The sequence below is a fragment of the Larus michahellis genome, chromosome 3, assembly GCF_964199755.1.
Source record: "Larus michahellis chromosome 3, bLarMic1.1, whole genome shotgun sequence".
In the NCBI taxonomy this organism is placed as follows: domain Eukaryota; kingdom Metazoa; phylum Chordata; class Aves; order Charadriiformes; family Laridae; genus Larus; species Larus michahellis.
Genome location: NC_133898.1, coordinates 19696518 through 19712776, shown reverse-complemented (window position 1 = coordinate 19712776; position 16259 = coordinate 19696518). Strand labels below are relative to the sequence as shown.

Sequence of the window (16259 nt, the reverse complement as noted above, 5' to 3'; positions counted from 1 at the left end):
TTGGACATAGTACTGCCGATACGGTCTCAAAAGTGCTGCGCAAAGGGAGAAGGATCCCCTGCCTTGACCCACTGGCTATGCTGCAGCTCATGCAGCCCAGGATGCTGTTGGTTTTCTTTATCACAAGGGCATATTGTTGTCTTTTGTACAGCTTGCCATCCACCAGGACACCAAGGGCCTTTTTTTTAAAAGCACATGTACAGGCTGTAGGAATACACTTAGGATTTCTGCCAATAAATGTGTCCCTAAGAATGTACTGCACCCATTCCCTTGGATTTTGGGCCCCTTTAAGCTATCTCAGTTTGGTTTCCCAAAAATGAAATAACCTCCTCCTTCCCATACTTTTGCTAGATATTCTTTAATTCTTTAGCTTTGGGCTTTAGGCTAACAGAGGCCAGTCCCCCTAGGTCTCCTAAATATATGGATAACTCTTACTTCCTCAGGCAGCCCTGGAGGAAATGGACTTCCTGAGTGAGTGAACTGATGTGGAATTTAAGTAAAAAGCCCGGTGTAAATGTGAACAGTTATTGGTCTAAAAGTATCTTCTGCTTTTACTGTTGAAGAAAGAATGACACACAGCTCTGATAACTTGTCTCGTGGTGAGTCCTGCCAGGCTGTGCCTGGATGCAGGATGATTGCTGTGCTTCCTGGTGGTGTGAGGAGAAAAACAGATAATGTGAAAGTGTGGGAGGTGCAAACAAATTTTCTTACTAGAATAACTGCAACTGAAGCCACAGTTAGCCACAAGAAACTATCAACCGAAGTAGGTTGACAGACAGTTCATTGTGGATGGCTAATAGAAGTGTGTGTATATATATACACCTCTGTGGTATAGTATCTGTATGAAACTATCGCGCCTGAGTCAGATTGCTTGATTTTGGCCTTGAACTTGACTTCAACTTGGTCATGTTTACCTAAGGTGTGGTGAAAGCTGCCCTATAAAGGAGGCCAGGGATCCTGCCAGCCTGTCTGTCACACCGTGGTTGCTGGTTGGAGAGTTACACTGGAGGCATTGCAGGTAAAACACCACTTTGCTGTTTTACTTAGTACAAGATAAAGCAGGTGAAATACAAGTAATAGTGCTGGAAAAGCACAACAGATACATTGAAAGGGATTTGTTTTGGGGAGGCAGAATAAATTAGTCCCCATCCTTAATGTTACCTGGAGGGGAAAAAAAAGATGAATTTGCTGTCCTAGAAAGAGCCTCATAGTAAAACGGTAAGTTGTCAGAAGTAATTGGATCAAGTGGGAGTGGAGATCCTAAGATGGGGAGGACTTTATAGTTACTGTATGCTGCTGTTAAATGAGGTAGAAAAAAAGGTATCTGGAACTGTCCTATGCTATGTATGCAAAACGAGGAGAAAATTGACTTAATAAATAGCCAGAAGGGAGTACTTCACAGACTGTTTGGAGCAGAAGGTCATGCAAGATGCCACTGGGAAAGTAATCTCCTGGAGGATTGCCAAAGTTCCTGGCTCTGGTTTTGATTTTCTGAGGTACTCAAGGCTTTCACACATTGTATGTACAAGGAGCTGTTGCCCATCTGAGGTTTGGGACGCCCAAGTTCAGGTCCCAGCTCTGCCTCTGCAGTTTTCTGTCAGTGGGGGCAAGCTGCTGAAAAGCAGCACTTTCTCATGTGTTTTTTCTCTGAATGCAAGGAGAGCTAATAAAGTCATGCATTCCTTCATTAGAAGACAATTCTGGAACCGACTCCCTGAAGTTTTTACAATGCTCCAAATACATGAATGACAGGGTCTTAGAGGGAAAGAGTGCTTGCGTTATTGTAGTGTATATTGAATATTATGGGTGAGATGAAATGTACATTGATAGTTTGGAGTGTTTGAGAGGAAACAGGGGAAGAAGGACTGCTGGCTTTCTGTCTTTTCTGGTATTCTTTGTAGTGTTTGAGAAAATTCAGCCGCTCTTCCTAAAGTACAGAAACCCAGCTGAGCCAACATGGAAATGTTTTGAGAAAATCGGTGGAGAGGAGAAGGTGGATAGTTCAGCTATGAAGTAGACACATGTTTCTAATTGCCTATTTCCACTTTCTACTCAGTGAGAAATATCAGAAGCCATTGAAGGAAATTATGTCTGTACTCTGACATAAATCTTTATGCAAAGTGTAATTAGCTGTCAGTAGCATTTGCCACCATTGTGTATCTGATTATAATAGTTGCTTGACATCTTTCATGAATGAGTGCTGGAGAGAGATGAGACACACCATTTGCTGCTGGCTTTTAAGCTGTTTAATGCTGAATATGGTGGGTGCTTGGGGTTCCCAGGTTTGTTTCTGAGGGGGTCACCAACCTTTTTGCTCTGATATCCTCAGAGACTCCTCTTTCCCTCCCATCCCTTCCAGCTGTCACGCCTGATCTCTTTTTCTCCTTCTCTCTATAGCTTTTCCACTGCTCCCCTTCCTTCCCTCTCCCTTTGGCCCTTCCACTGACACAGACAGCTAGAGGAAGGATCTCTCTGCTGAGAAGGAAGAGGGACCAAAAAAGAGCAGTAGATGCAAAGTTGGGCGTGATTCCTTTCTCCATTTCAGATCAGTAGATGTGTTGGAGGAGATCCCAGGACTAAGTAAATATACGTTTAACCCCTTCTGAATAGTAATTTCCTTAGTTGAGATTTGGTCTCTTGTTTTTCTCCAGTGTTTCACAATATGTCTGAACCAGCTCTTGTGAGTGTTTGAAATCCCTCTCTCTCCCCATGTCACACAGCAGGGAGCAGTCCAAGGACAACGCCTCTGAGACCCATTGCATTATAACTTTGTCTCTTTGAAGTCTTTCAGCCTCAGAGTTCAGTAACGGTAAGAAGTTCCCCAACCAGGCAGGCAGTATTCTGCTTTAAAAGCTGTTGTGATCTGCTATTGCTGATGCACCCGTGAGAGGTAACCTGTGGCCAGGGCTCAGGATGCTACTCTGAAAGAGGTGGCCAGCAGAGCGTGCTGGTGTGGACAGGACAGTGCTAGCCAGGTGTGTGTGACCCCATGGACTGACTGGGCAGTGGCATGGACGGATGTAGAGCTCGTGTATCTGTGTGTATATGCCCCCAGATACAATGCTGATTAAGTTATTCCCACAAGGAAAAAGTAGTTAAGTGTATTATTTTCTTCAGTCTGGTTGTTAATTTATTCCGGATATGTTGAACAACGTAATTAAACACACACACACACATGCTAAAAACTCTTGTTCTCTGTCAGAAGAGAGGGAACGCGTGTCAGACCCAGCCTTCAAGCTCTGTTAGTTTTAATTTGACTTCTGGAATTAGTAATCAGTTTTGCTGGAACATTGTTGCAAGAAATAGATCTTAGCATGCATGGGGCCTGGGCACAGTTTCAAATGAGTATTTGTTAAGAAGAAGCCATTCCCTTGTCGTGCTATGGTACATTACATGAGATTTATTTCCATTGTATTAAAAAATGCAAGCCCAAGGGGAATGTTCTCTCTTCTTGTTGGCCAAGGGTGATTTCTGAATTCCATCTGATTTTTCTGAGGGGCTTTAATTAAAAAAAGGAGATGCAAAACTCCTTATTTCTCTAGTCTGTTGTTACAATGCCAGCAGGCCAAGTGACTTGAAGCACCAATAAAAGTGATGATACTAAGTGAAAAGTGTGTATGTGTGGGGAGGCTGTATCACATCTTCAGTGTGGCTGGTCTGGGTTTTTCACACGTGTGAATGAATCACAATAAAAATCTGAGGCTTTGCTCTCACTGGAGCCATCTGCTCCCTTTGTACCGGGAACAGATCAGATGTACAGATAAGTTTCTTTGGTAAGAAAAGAGCCCTTTCATCTACTAAAACAAACAAACAAAATATGGCATCCAGTGGATTGAAACTGAACTAAGTGAAGTTAATTAACCATAGGAGTGGCTTCCCAGGGCATGTGGTGGATTTTCCACCACTAATTTATCACTGATTTAAGTGAAAGCCAGGAGCTAAGGGTAGGAATCGCTGGATCAAGTGCGGTAGCACCTGTCAAGCAAGAAGCCAGAGGAGGTGATCACAGTGATCCTTCTTGACCTTAAGTCTGACCCCCTAATGCCGGGCTTCACCAGGGGCTTCTCTTTTCATAAGGAGAGGAACAAAAGGGGAATTATTTGTTTTTGTGAGGGCAAGTGCAAATGAAGGGTGAAAGCTTGTGTGGATCTCAAGTTATATTTTGACCCAGCAACATATAATTTTGCATGACAAAAGGTGCTGGAGGAACCAGGAGGCCAGGCAGGCTGGACAGCCTTCCTGCTGTTTCTCTAAACTCTGTACTTCACAACAGAGCTTTTTAGCTGATGGAAGATCCCCAGGAGATGGTGCATATGTGTGTGTCTCTCTGTACGTCCACGCGGCTCTGGGGAGCGCACCTGAAAGCCGCTACTCTGGTTAGCCAGAACAGATAGCTCTTTTAAAAGTCAGGTGCCATTGCGTGTCCAAACATGCAAGTTTTATGCCTTCCTGTGCCCTTCTCTTTCTTGTGTCCCAAAAGTCAGCTCACTCCACAGTCCAGTGTCTCCATGGGCGAGGCACTGCCTCCCTTTGGAACAAAAGTAGATATTTGATGGCAAGAGTCCTGCTGTGCTGTTTGATGTCTGTAAAGGGGACAGAGTCCACAACAGGAGATTTTATCTCCTGTATCACTCCGTAGCTGTGCCAGCAGGTCGGTCCATTCTAATGTTTCACTAAGTGTGTCAAATGTTCCCTTTTCCTAAGTTCATCTTCCCTTTAGACACATTAATAGCTGTAGCAATAGCTACAGATTTCATGCATGACTGTCTAGTTTAAATATGAATCTACAACTCAGATCTGCTTAAACACTGGTCTCCAAATGAACTACTGAGTCCGAAACCCCAGACCTTGGTGCACGCTCATGTGAGCATGTACTGCAGGTGGGATCCAGGTCTGGATGTTGCAGCTTGGTCCCATCTCTGTAGCTGTAGGGAGTCTACTCTATGCACTGCAGCTTAAGGGAGTCTAGTGGAGCATCTGTGTAAGCTGGTAGGAAGCCACCTGCTAAACTGTCTGGGGTCTTTGGAGCAGATCCCAAAGAAAGGAAAGTCTCTGCCTTCCATAGGTCTCACAGGGAGTGATCGTCAAGCACTCACTTGTGAAAATGAAATAGGTAACTCGAAAGATGCCCTGGGCACAGGTGTGATTCATGGCCAGAAGGGTCCTGGCTACCTCTGGGCAGCTTCCCTGCTCACACCACCTCCCTCCTCCCCTGTGACTGCAGCTCCTGCTCCATCCCCTGTGCTTGCTTATGTTGCAGATGTACCTCAATGCTAACACAGTGGCTTGCTAACAGCTTTGCTCTCTTGTCCTCAGGGAAGACTCAAAATTGAATTTGTAGCAGTGACAGCACTGGTTTAAGATAAACCAGTTGGGATTTGACGACTGCTCTTTCCCCAGGCATTTCCAGCTAATAAGGATTTTGTCACTGTGACTGCCCTCAGCTTTGCAAGCTGCTGCTCCACAGTCCTCTGGGTGGGGGGAGGTGTTTGCTTTCCCACACACTCCTAAGGCATCACTTCGGATCAGGAAACTAACAGCGGTCCATGTCTCCCCTTCACAGGAAAGGGGCACAATGCTCGCCCCTGACTCCACTCTGATGTCGGAGCAGGGCTGGCAAACAACAGGGGCAACAGGAAGCCTCCAGAACCTGAAGAAATTTAATAACCAGGACTTCAACCGCCTGCGAGCCTTGTGTCTGAGCCAAGGACTGCTTTTTGAGGATGCCACCTTCCCCCCTCACTTCAGCTCCATTGGTCCCAACCTGCTCCCAGAGGATAAGCTGCGGCAAATACAATGGAAGAGGCCAACTGTGAGTTATGCCAGCCAGGGTGTTTCATAGCCATGCTGCTGAATGGCTGTTGGCCAGGGGATAAAGGCCCTCACCTTGGGGAAGATCTGTGCTAAGCAGGAAAATAGACCCCAAGGGGAACACTGGGAGTGCAACACTGCAAAGAGGCATGTTTTCTGTGGGATGTGTGGAGGGAAGGTAATCTCTGTAACATTGGTGATTTCATTGGGTATATTTTTATAGAAAGTTTGTTTCCACCTGTGAACCTGACTAGAACTAGTGTTCCCACTTTGATCTGTTCCTAGAGGACTTTGTGCAAACTGAAAAGTTGTCACATTCTCTTGAAGATCTCTGATTTCTGTAATCCAGGCCACTAACTCAGCAATACCTGTTTTAAAGTAGCTGGGACAAAGCATGAGATGAATTACGTTGGTCTGCTGATTCCCAGTTGCAGTTTAATAGGCAGTTGTCATCGCCTGGCACATGGATGTTTAAATTGGGAGGCGGAATCACGTACTCAGCTCTTTTATCCCAGGACCTACTTCAGGGAATCTTTCCATGGCCAGACTGTGCTGTATAGCACTGCTATGTACCACTTGCTGCTGGTGCAGCTACTAGATTAGCCACACGCTGCCCTTTGGCTTCCCTGGGCTGGAGCAAACCAGTTCGTTTCCTTGCAGGCAATCCCCCAGGTGTAGAGAGAGCAACTGTGAGGCTGTAGAGACAGGACAAGAAAACTAGATGAGATTTATTTGGACGGCAGATGCAAGTAGGGCAATGAGGGTATGCTGGAGTTTGGCAGTGCTGTGGCCTTGGCATAGCAACAGCAGAGGCTGCTGCTGGCATGGATGTTGAAAGCTGTGGCTCACAGAAGGGAAGCAGGCTAGCCCAGGGAGCCAGGATAGCTGCTAAATCTGGGTGGCTGAATGGAAAGGCAGGAAGCGCCAGCCGTGGTGTAAAAGTAACGTGACACGCTGAAGTATCAGATGGAAAAGAAGCTGCATCCTGGACCCAACAGGGCTATGGCTGCAGTGTTGTGGTGATAGAGATGGCGCCTGAGGCTCGACCTTCTCACTACCTACTGCTGCAGCAGGGCCTGAAAGTCTCAGGGAAATTGCATGTGCAGAGGTACGGGCACTTCCAATCTGGGTTGACGCTTTATTGCATGGCTTGGTAGGTGTGGAGGTGCTGGGTGCAGATGTCTGGGTGTCCTCTGTGGACCTGCTGTGAAGGGATCATTCTTCTCTGCCAAAGCAGCTCCTACCACTGCCTGAATGTCTGGGCTTCTCCTCTGGCAGCCAGTGTCCAGTGAGAATGCAGCTGGTGCTGTGGTTTTTACACCAGCATTTTGCTTACAGGGTCATAGCAGGTGGGGATAATCTATCTTGAAGTAGAGGTTATAGTATAAGAGTAACTAAAAAATGCAAAGGAGAGGAGTTAGTTGCCACCATTTCCAGACTGAGAAAGACAAAGATATGATAACTAAGCATTAGACTCTCAAAAGACTAACATGGATATTAGAAAGGACTCGGGGGCATTTTAAAGATGAATAAATTGAAATAAAATGTTAAGTACTAACCACCCTGGGTTTTTTTTTTTTGCCATTTGGGAGCATCAGAGAAGTGTAGGATTTTCAAAAGCATACAAACTAACTTAAAACCCAAATACTTCTAATTTTGAGGCATCACAGTGTGGGATGAACATCTCTCAGGATATTTGAGCAGGATAGTTATTTTGCTTGTGAAGGGACAGACATACTTTGTCAAAAGCAGAACCTGTTGCCACTAGTGCTCAAAGTTTGTCAGGTGAGACAGGTGTTGGAGAATACTCTTCCATTTTGCTGAATCCATGAAGATTAGGCTGATGAATAAAAGTTTTCATGGAATCAGTTTCAAAAATTTGCAGAGGTCCTCTTCTTCCCAGCGCTTCCCTTTTGAAGATTTTTTTTTTTTTTTTCTGCAATCACTACACTGTTTCCAGCATCACCCCACCAAATTGAGTGAAACCAATCACTTCCAACAATCTTCCAGAGTTTTTTCAGGAAGGAGCAGGATGAAAAGTCATTGCCTTTGCCAGACCTCTCCTGTGAAAAATTAAACCATACGCTCATGGCCCAGGATTCACAACATGAACCTTGAAAAACCTTTTCTTCTATTATAGACATTAAGACAGCATCTCCAGCTGCTCTTCTACGATGTACTCACAGGACAGAAGTTGAGACTGCCAACTCAACTGGCTCATCCAGAACAGAAACCAAGGATGTCAGTGCTGAAGAACTTTAGTATTTTTTTTCTCAGTTTGACCAAAATTTCCACCTGTAGCTGTTTCCTTGGCAGCCAGGCTTTGTCCTGCTAGATGAGATGCAAGATGAAAGGCAATGGCACCATCTGCCTGAGGAGCCCAACCAGAAGTTCTCCAGTGTTAACACAACACCCATGCTACGTCACGGTGACGCCAAAGCATGGCCTCCGTCTCCTGGCAGACTGAAGCAGGGGCAGAAGAGGTTGCTAAATAGCAGTATTTGCTTTTGATTTAAAGAGCTGCAGATGTTTGGAGCCAAGGGTGAGGAAGTAGATAAAATTGTATTTGCATTTCAAATGTCTTGAAGGGCCAGCACTGCATCCAGTTGCCTCTGGTAGTTAGTCCCCAGGGAAGAAAAGGGAAGGCTGCAGTATTAGGAGTCAAAGTGTCCCAAACCTGAAGTTTTTTAGTTGGGCACTTTTCACCCATGCAGAAACATTCATAAACTCTTTGAACTTAAGCCATTGCAATGCTAACTGTAAGGATACATGATCTCAGGTGTTTAAGCTACCTAAACTGCTTGGCAAAAAGATACCTATAATTTCCCAAAGGGAGACTGTTTCCTACCTGCATGCATCTCCCAGAGGGTGAGTGTAGTTGCATCTGGCTGACAGCATGGGCAATTTAACCTGTGTATGTATGTTTCTCAGCTTCCACCATTAGCTCCCTCTGACATCATTAAAAAAATTTGGCTAGAAATGTACCTGTGACAAAAATGGCATCTTGGTCCTGTTAGTCTCTTAGCCTCCATCTTCTGAGTCATATAGTATCTGGTTATTTAAGTGGTAGATAGCAATTATAACTGCTGTCATTGTTCCAGATCCAATTGAGCAGTTGAGCAACATGCTGCTTCTATTTTACCTTGTACATTGTCAAGAGAATTGCCAATTACGTTCAGAGCTTGGAGTCTTCATATCTGGGGGTAATGTATAAAGTAGAGAGAAAGCAGCTTGATTTTCAGACAGCAGTGGTGACAGTCTGAAACAACTTATTTTGACTTGCAAAGTGAGCTGATTTGATGTGGGAGCCCCTGAAGGTGGATCAGGAACACCAAGACATCATTTGAAATGTCACTTCTCCTAATTGTGCAGTAGTTGCAATTTCCCATCAGATGGGGACTGCTCCAGGCTGTACTTTCATCCCCAGGCCCTCAGTCTACATCCATTGAAATGGGTGCAATTTGTAACAGAGATTTCACATGTGGAACTTCAAGCACTACTGGAGGTGGGCCTGGAGGTACCAGATACAGCAGGAGCTCTGCAATTAACTTGTCTTTCGCTGCACCCACAGTTTGGAGAAATGGAAGAGAAGTTCTATTTTAGACTGAACAAAGTATTTTCTATAGCTGGGCTTTTCTAAAGATCAGTCAAATGGAAATTCTTCTCGAAGAGTTATGTCAGATTTTTAAAACCGAATTGCTCCTTTAAAAAAACTTTCAGAACAAATTTTTCCATTGTTTGGTGCTTTCCCTTCACACAAGCAATTGAGTGGAACAGAGGAAGTCATGAAATGATTTGCTGCTGTCAAATACACATTTTTAATCAATTAATGTTTAAGCTAAAGATTTCACTCTGTTCTGATCATAATGCATAATACTATACACATGTAAAAAGAAACTTACTTTTAGTAACCTTGGTTATACTTTCAAACATGGTATGTGTGAGGGGAGAGAGATTACCACATATGCAGCAGAGCCTTGGCCCTGCACCAGGGATAGCCCACCCTTGTACTTGATATGGTGCCTGTTAAAAATGTTGATAGTCCCTGATCTTCAGCACTTATGCTTTAAAAAAGGCTAAAATGGACACAGGGTGAAGTTGCTGAAGACTTTCCTGAATGTCTTCGAGGTCACAGACTACTGCTCCTATAGCTGCCCACCCTTCATCTCTTGGGGGACCATAGTGCTACCTTATGGAGCGAGGGATTGCTGAGCAAGAGCTGTTGTAGGAGAGTCCGTCCCCTGTTTAACATGGGCTGTGACGTGTGTGGAGCAACCAGAAGAGAGGGAAAAGCTCCAAGGTGGCTAATGGAGGTCTGAGGGTCAGCATGAGAGAAATCCCTGAGTGCCTCCGGTGTTACTTGTAGGAGGGTCCACGGTGACAGGACTGTCTGAAATAGCCAACATGGGTTTCCTCTGCATCCTCGCAGTCTGTTCATAGCATCAGGGCATGGACTCCTGGGTATTTGCGTCCTATGTCTGCTGTCAGGGGAAGGGAAGAGTATGGTCTAAAAGAAGTCCTTGAACAGAAGCCACAGAAAGAGGCTGCTTGAATGTAAACTTGATAAAGGGGAATAACTTGTTCCCCTAACAGAGACTCAGGGAACCGTGCTACTGCACTTAGCATCTGAAAAGCATTAGTGAAAATTACACAGTTTGAGTCAATGCATGTTTGCTGGGAAAAGGGATTCATCGTTTGATTCAGTAATTTTGCAAAAGGGCTTGCTCACATTTTTTCCTCTCTTCCTCTGTCCCTTCTGGAAGCAAATGTAACCTTCTTTCGGCAACAGAGTGCCTACCATGATTCTGCACTGCTTCTGGTGATTACTTGTTTATTGACATTTTATTTGATTTCCAGAAATTTCCAGGAATTAACATCAATGTTAAGGAATTTTGAACTCAGGAACCAACTAAGCCAAAATGTACCCTTTAAAAAAATCATGTTGAAGTTAGCATCTTTCCAGACAGACAAGCCGAGCTGGAGTTGCTACTGCACCAGCCTTGGCTTGTCTGTAGTTGGAGTGGAGAAAAAGGCAGATTTTATTGAGGCAAGAAACCAGACAATAGTTTGAAGTTAACCTAAAAACTTAACTCTAATAGCACAGGGGAAAAATGAAGAAAAACCTATCAAATTAAAAAAAAAAAAAAAAAAAAAGGAAGAAATGTGGATTGTCACACGAGCTGCTTTAATAAAGCAAGTTACGTGAAATGTGTGGCAATGAGGGATAGTGCTGTCCTGTGCTACCTGCAGGTCTGTCACCGCGGGGCTGTTCTCTGGCATGAGTCAAAGCCGCTTGCCAGCTGTTCGTGGCGGAGTTCACAGCTTCAGTATTTCCCAGGGGCCACAAGGCCCTTGGATCCTATTCAGTATTTCTCCTTGACGAAAATCAAAATCAATTCACCTTATTTTTGAGCGTGCGCGTGCAATCAGTGTAATTGAACGGGAGCAGCATCTCCAGGCTGCCATTGTCTCAGCCCTTGCCTACTCAGCTGATTGCATCTGACCTCGAGTTCATCTCTGGGCCGAGGAAGCTGCAGTGCGTCACCATTTATTACATCTGTCTTTCAGCACAGGCTTTAGATGAGGAGGGTTTATTTGCATAGTATCTCAGGGCTCTGTTGCTTTTGGAAAGGGCTGGTGGTTGAGCGGAGAACGCACACGTCCTGGGTTGAGGAGAAGGCGGCGCTCCCATGATGGTCTGCTTCCCTGTTTGTCGGGCTGTGGGGAGTCAGCTAGCGGGATTATATGGCTGTGGTGGCCACGGGGAAATAGTTGGTAACACTTGTGCCTCTTTGAAAACTTCAGCTTGTACTGTATGGTCCAAGTGGGAGGTTTCAAGACCTCAAAGAAACTGCCTCTCAAAGGCTCAGGGTAGTCGGGGGTCCCTCCCTTGTTTACCTCCTTTGTATTTACCTCCTTTGTTTGCAACTGTCATTGTTTTTTAGCACTGAGCCACACAAAGAAATGAGTTGCAGGTAAAATCTGAGCTGGTTTCTGTTTCTGCTGGTTGTTGGACACCAGTCCGTCCTCCCACAGGGCTTTGCTCTCACATTTGTGGGCTCCCCACCTGTGCGGATCTGAGCAACTCATTCCTCCATTGTGAGAGAGAGCCGGAGCAGAGCAGGGTTCTTTAAGCAATTGAAGTATTTGTATTGAAAACAGGCAATTAGGAATTGAGCTATTCTGCTGTAAAGCAGGGAATTGAGTTCTGGTGATGCAAGCAAACCCCTTGAGATTAGCCTGTTTTTTCCAAACCAAAAGAATGACAAAGAAAAGCAGAAAATGAGGGATTAAAAAAAAAAAAATTGGATTCAAGGAAACGGATTCCAGATTCCCTCGAGGTCTAACGAACATGAAACTGTGGATAGAGCCTGCAGCCTGGGAAGTCCTTTAGCCCGCAAGTGGAGAGTGGGAGGATGCATGTGGGGGGAGCATTAGTTTCAGTTTGCTGGGTTATCCTCTCTCTCTCCAAGCTGTCCGAGACGAGTCATTGCAACAGGCAGACCTTCGGCATGACCCCCTCAGTCCTGCCCTCCCTCGTTACTCCAACTGCCTTATTTCTGTGTTGGCTATTCTGCGGAGGTTTCCTGTGGTTATGGGATGTATGAGAGTGGTGTGCCTGACCCCTCGTCCGCACACTGCCCTCAGCCCAGGGAATTGCAATATCGCGTTTGCTTCCTAATCCAGAGCAACGCTATTGCAGGCACAGCAGTGATGCTGAATTAAGATTTGCCCAGCTGAGAACAGAGTTTGGCTTTCGATCAATAGCAGCCTTTTTTTTCTTTCTTAATTGGTGTGTGTTGAACAGGCAACACCGTGGCTCAGGATGGCAGGACGCCTCAGGAAGGTGGAGCTGGAGCAGGGGGGAGCAACGCAAGTGCAGCCGAAGGGAAAGAGGTGGTGCTGTGGCAGGAAGAGAAGTGGGGCTGGGATTTCACTGTAGGGTTATGGTGAAATAATCAGGAGAATCAGGAGGCAGCTCTGCAGAGTCATCTCCTGCATCTTTAACCCTCAGTGGCCTTGTGCCTGCATGCAGGATCATGCTGGGCCAGTGGGGCTATCTGTGGGAAAGTGGCCATGGCCACACCACCATACTGAGCAGCAGCCTGCAGTCAGACTGGCTTACGCTACCTATGAAATCCCATCTCAGGCTTCCAGTTTTCTGCAAAAGTTTCTTTTTCCTTTTTCCTTTCCTCCTGACTGTTTCCTTTGCATGTCTGCATGTGGCCTACAACTACAGTACTGATCTCCAGCTTCTTCTGGGGCCTTGTTCTTCCTTAAATATTTCAAGCAATTATAAAAAGAAATTTAGAGACAAATGCAGGTACAGGGTGCTGTCCTTCTGCCTTTCAGTTAATTCTCCATCTTGCCCTTTGGTTAAGCAGTACTTCTGTGGTAAGACCATTCTTTAGAGGATGAACTGGTTTGAACTTTAACTTCTCTTTTATTTTGAATATATAATGAAGTCTTCAGTGGGCCAGGGGAAGCGAGTGATGATAGCTTTGTCCCGGGGGCATGAATTCAGGCAGAGTGCTTGACTTGCAGCCCATATGGTTGCCTTCACTGCTGGACTTATAGATACTCTGACAAGAGACCACGTGCCTCCTCAAGCTCCCTCCTTTTTCCCCCTCTGTCTAAAACTGAAAAGTCTCAGGGAAAACGCCACGAAGCATCATCATAATTTCTCAGTGAAACAGGACACTACTTCTGGACAGACTTACAGTTAAATCTGTGGTTTCTCAATTTGTCACGCAATTTGAGCACTAGTGAATAGTGAGACTTGCACATTTGTGTAGTGGTAATGATGTGCTTAGCTGTGTTTTGTAATAATAGGTGATAGTTTCTGGTGTTTTATAACTGCTGTATTCTTGCCTTTGAAGGAAGAGGAGCTAATTGGAGAATTCCTTTCCTTCTGGTTAAGAAGGCCCAGATTTCCAAAGCACTGCACCCGTCACAATTACGTCCTCTGTAAGCTCTTTCAGAAAACCTCTGTGCTTAGTTCAGACTCCACACAGCATCCCGTCAGGGGAGCAGCCACTCCACCACTGTCTTCAGGGGTTGTGCTTTTCCAGAGCTTTTCTGAGTATCTGGTCTTGCAATTCCCCACCGCTGCCCCCTTTGCTTCAGCTTCTCCTTCTCCCCTGTCCTTCCTTGTCTCACACCCAATGCTCTGCAAAGAGCCTGTGCTCTGTGCAGCACGTCCTTTTGAAGTGTGCCCGTGCTGCCTCTTTTTCTCAAGCCTGCAGAGACATAGCTACACTCAGAAGCACAAACCTCTTATTAAAACCTGCCGCACCGTTTCTGACCACAGTGCACACAGCAAGGAGGACTGCTGCCTTTTCAGCCAGTGGCACTGGTGTCAGCTTGGTGGGAATTCACCTTGCATTTGCCGTGCAGTTTCTGTAGAGGGACAGCTGCTGAGCAGCCCCTTTTCCATGGCTAGTCACATGCTCTGTGTTGCTTTCCAGTTATGTCCCCCTAAGTCTGTGGGGAGAATGCCCCACTGGAAGCAGAGCTTAGTGTGTTGTGGGTGGGGATTACAGTGACAGTTTTTGACCTCAGCTCTTCTTCTCTCTGATAGCCACAAAATCGTCTGTATACACAGTCAAGGCACATTGTCTGGGGCTGACTTCAGATCATGCCTGTTTCTGGTTTTAGCCAAAATTTCTGGTTTCTTTCAGCAAGGAACCTGCTTAATGACTCAACTCATCCACGTTTGCTTACTGGGAAGTCGAACATCTTGGTGGGTGATAGGGTATCTGCTGAGGCATCTACTGGACTGACTTTTCAGCTGGTCTTCATAACAGGCTAGCAGGATCCACAGTGCACTTGAGAGGTGCACTTTATCATCCCAGCACAGAGCAGAGCATCAGCCCTTTCCTCAGGAATCCCAGAAGAGATGCAGCTGCCTTCCCGTTAGTTTCAGGTTCGTGTTTCTATATGGTGGTTACCTGCATGGCAGCTATGCACTGTAGCACATCCATCAGAGACCAGCCACCCTGCCTGGGACAACTAAGACTTCAACAGCCTCAGCAATGATGGGGGAATAAAAACACCCATTCCTTTATACTGTTGGTTTTCTGGCAAGTCAGACAGGCACAAAGGCACAGGCTAAGTTCAGACCCTCATCACGCAAGTTATTCTTTCCTGCTTGTGGGAGGTTTTGAATTCACCCAGGTGAGAGAGGCAAAATGCTGTCAGGGAAATAGAGGCAGGGAGACAATAAAGCTGGGGCAGATGTAGAGGGAAAGGGAGAAGGGCTGAGCGCTGCTGCTTTCCTGTACAATAACCAACCACTGCTGGTGGTGACCACCACTTCTTAGGCCTACTCCCATTACCCCCATGCTATGGGTAAATCTATTGCAAATCCCCAAAGTCCTGAGATAGGTGTGGATGGCTACGTGAAAACATCTGTCAAGGAAGATGCCTGCCCAGGCTGCTTTCCCTGGTTGTCAGCAGTGCTGTGGGAGTATGATCTGCCTGCCAGCCTGGAGCAGCAATGTTGCATTGCATCTTCTCCTGACAGGGAAATGTCTTAGAGGGGTTTGATCACCGTGAAGCCATTTCAGAAAACTGACAGCATTTGCTAATGCTGAGCTCACACAACCGTACGAGTCACGTTGTGCGCTGGTCTCATTTTGTGCAGCATGTCAAATCAATTGGGGAGAAGAAATGCCAAGGCCCGCTTAAGGAAGAGCGGCTGTATTATTTTTCTTACTCAGATGTTTTTTCTCCCTTTTATCTCTTCATTTTCTTAGGTATGTGATTACTTTTCTATTTAAGGCTGATTGCTTTTTCGAAACAGAGCCTTATCCAGTTGGGGTGCTCCAGGCTTACTCACAGGGGATGCTTGGGCCATTCCCACCTGAGCACTCAGATATCCCAGACAAATAGCAGATGCAGGTGGGAGAATGGTTCACATTTCTGTGTGCAAGACCAAGCTCTGAAGTGTTTCCTCCTTCACTGCCCAAGCAAGGCTCTCAAGGAATGCAAGGAAAATCTCCCTGAATTAAAAATAAGTCAGCCAGGCCTATGGGATTTTGCAGCCAGATATTACGCTCTCTTTCTATAGCTTCATCACCAGAGTGATGAAAAGCAGCCCAGGCTGATCTGTATTAGTCCTGCATGGAAACACAAAAGGCTCAGAGAGTAAAACATTCCCAGACCCAGTGCTGAGCTGAAGTACAGACCCTGCTCCACTTTACTTGAAACCTCTGTGTCTCTGCCCTACTGTCCCACAGGAAACTGCGTGATTTTGCAGCCAGGCTCAGAGCCCTCTCTGAAAGGTATTGGTAGCATTAGAGAAACCCGAATGAAAACTCAGTGAGCACCCAGCCACAAGTCCCCATCCCTAGGAACAGCTGAGCAGACTAAAGAAGAGATGCCTGAGTATCTCCTCTGGTTTTGTTGGTGGCAGACAACAAAACATCAGGGCTCAAAAGAAATAG

The 16259-nt window shown here is 45.8% G+C and overlaps 1 protein-coding gene across 1 annotated transcript in view; it reads left to right on the top strand.

Annotated features, from left to right (window-relative positions):
• Positions 1-1001: 1001 nt before the first annotated feature.
• Positions 1002-16259, top strand: part of CAPN13 (calpain 13) — a 51119-nt gene continuing 35861 nt past the window's right edge. The window contains exons 1-2 of the mRNA XM_074578213.1: positions 1002-1018; positions 5564-5812. Of these exons, the coding sequence (XP_074434314.1) occupies positions 5576-5812 (237 nt within the window). The 5' untranslated portion in view covers positions 1002-1018; positions 5564-5575. The remainder of the gene's footprint in view (positions 1019-5563; positions 5813-16259) is intronic.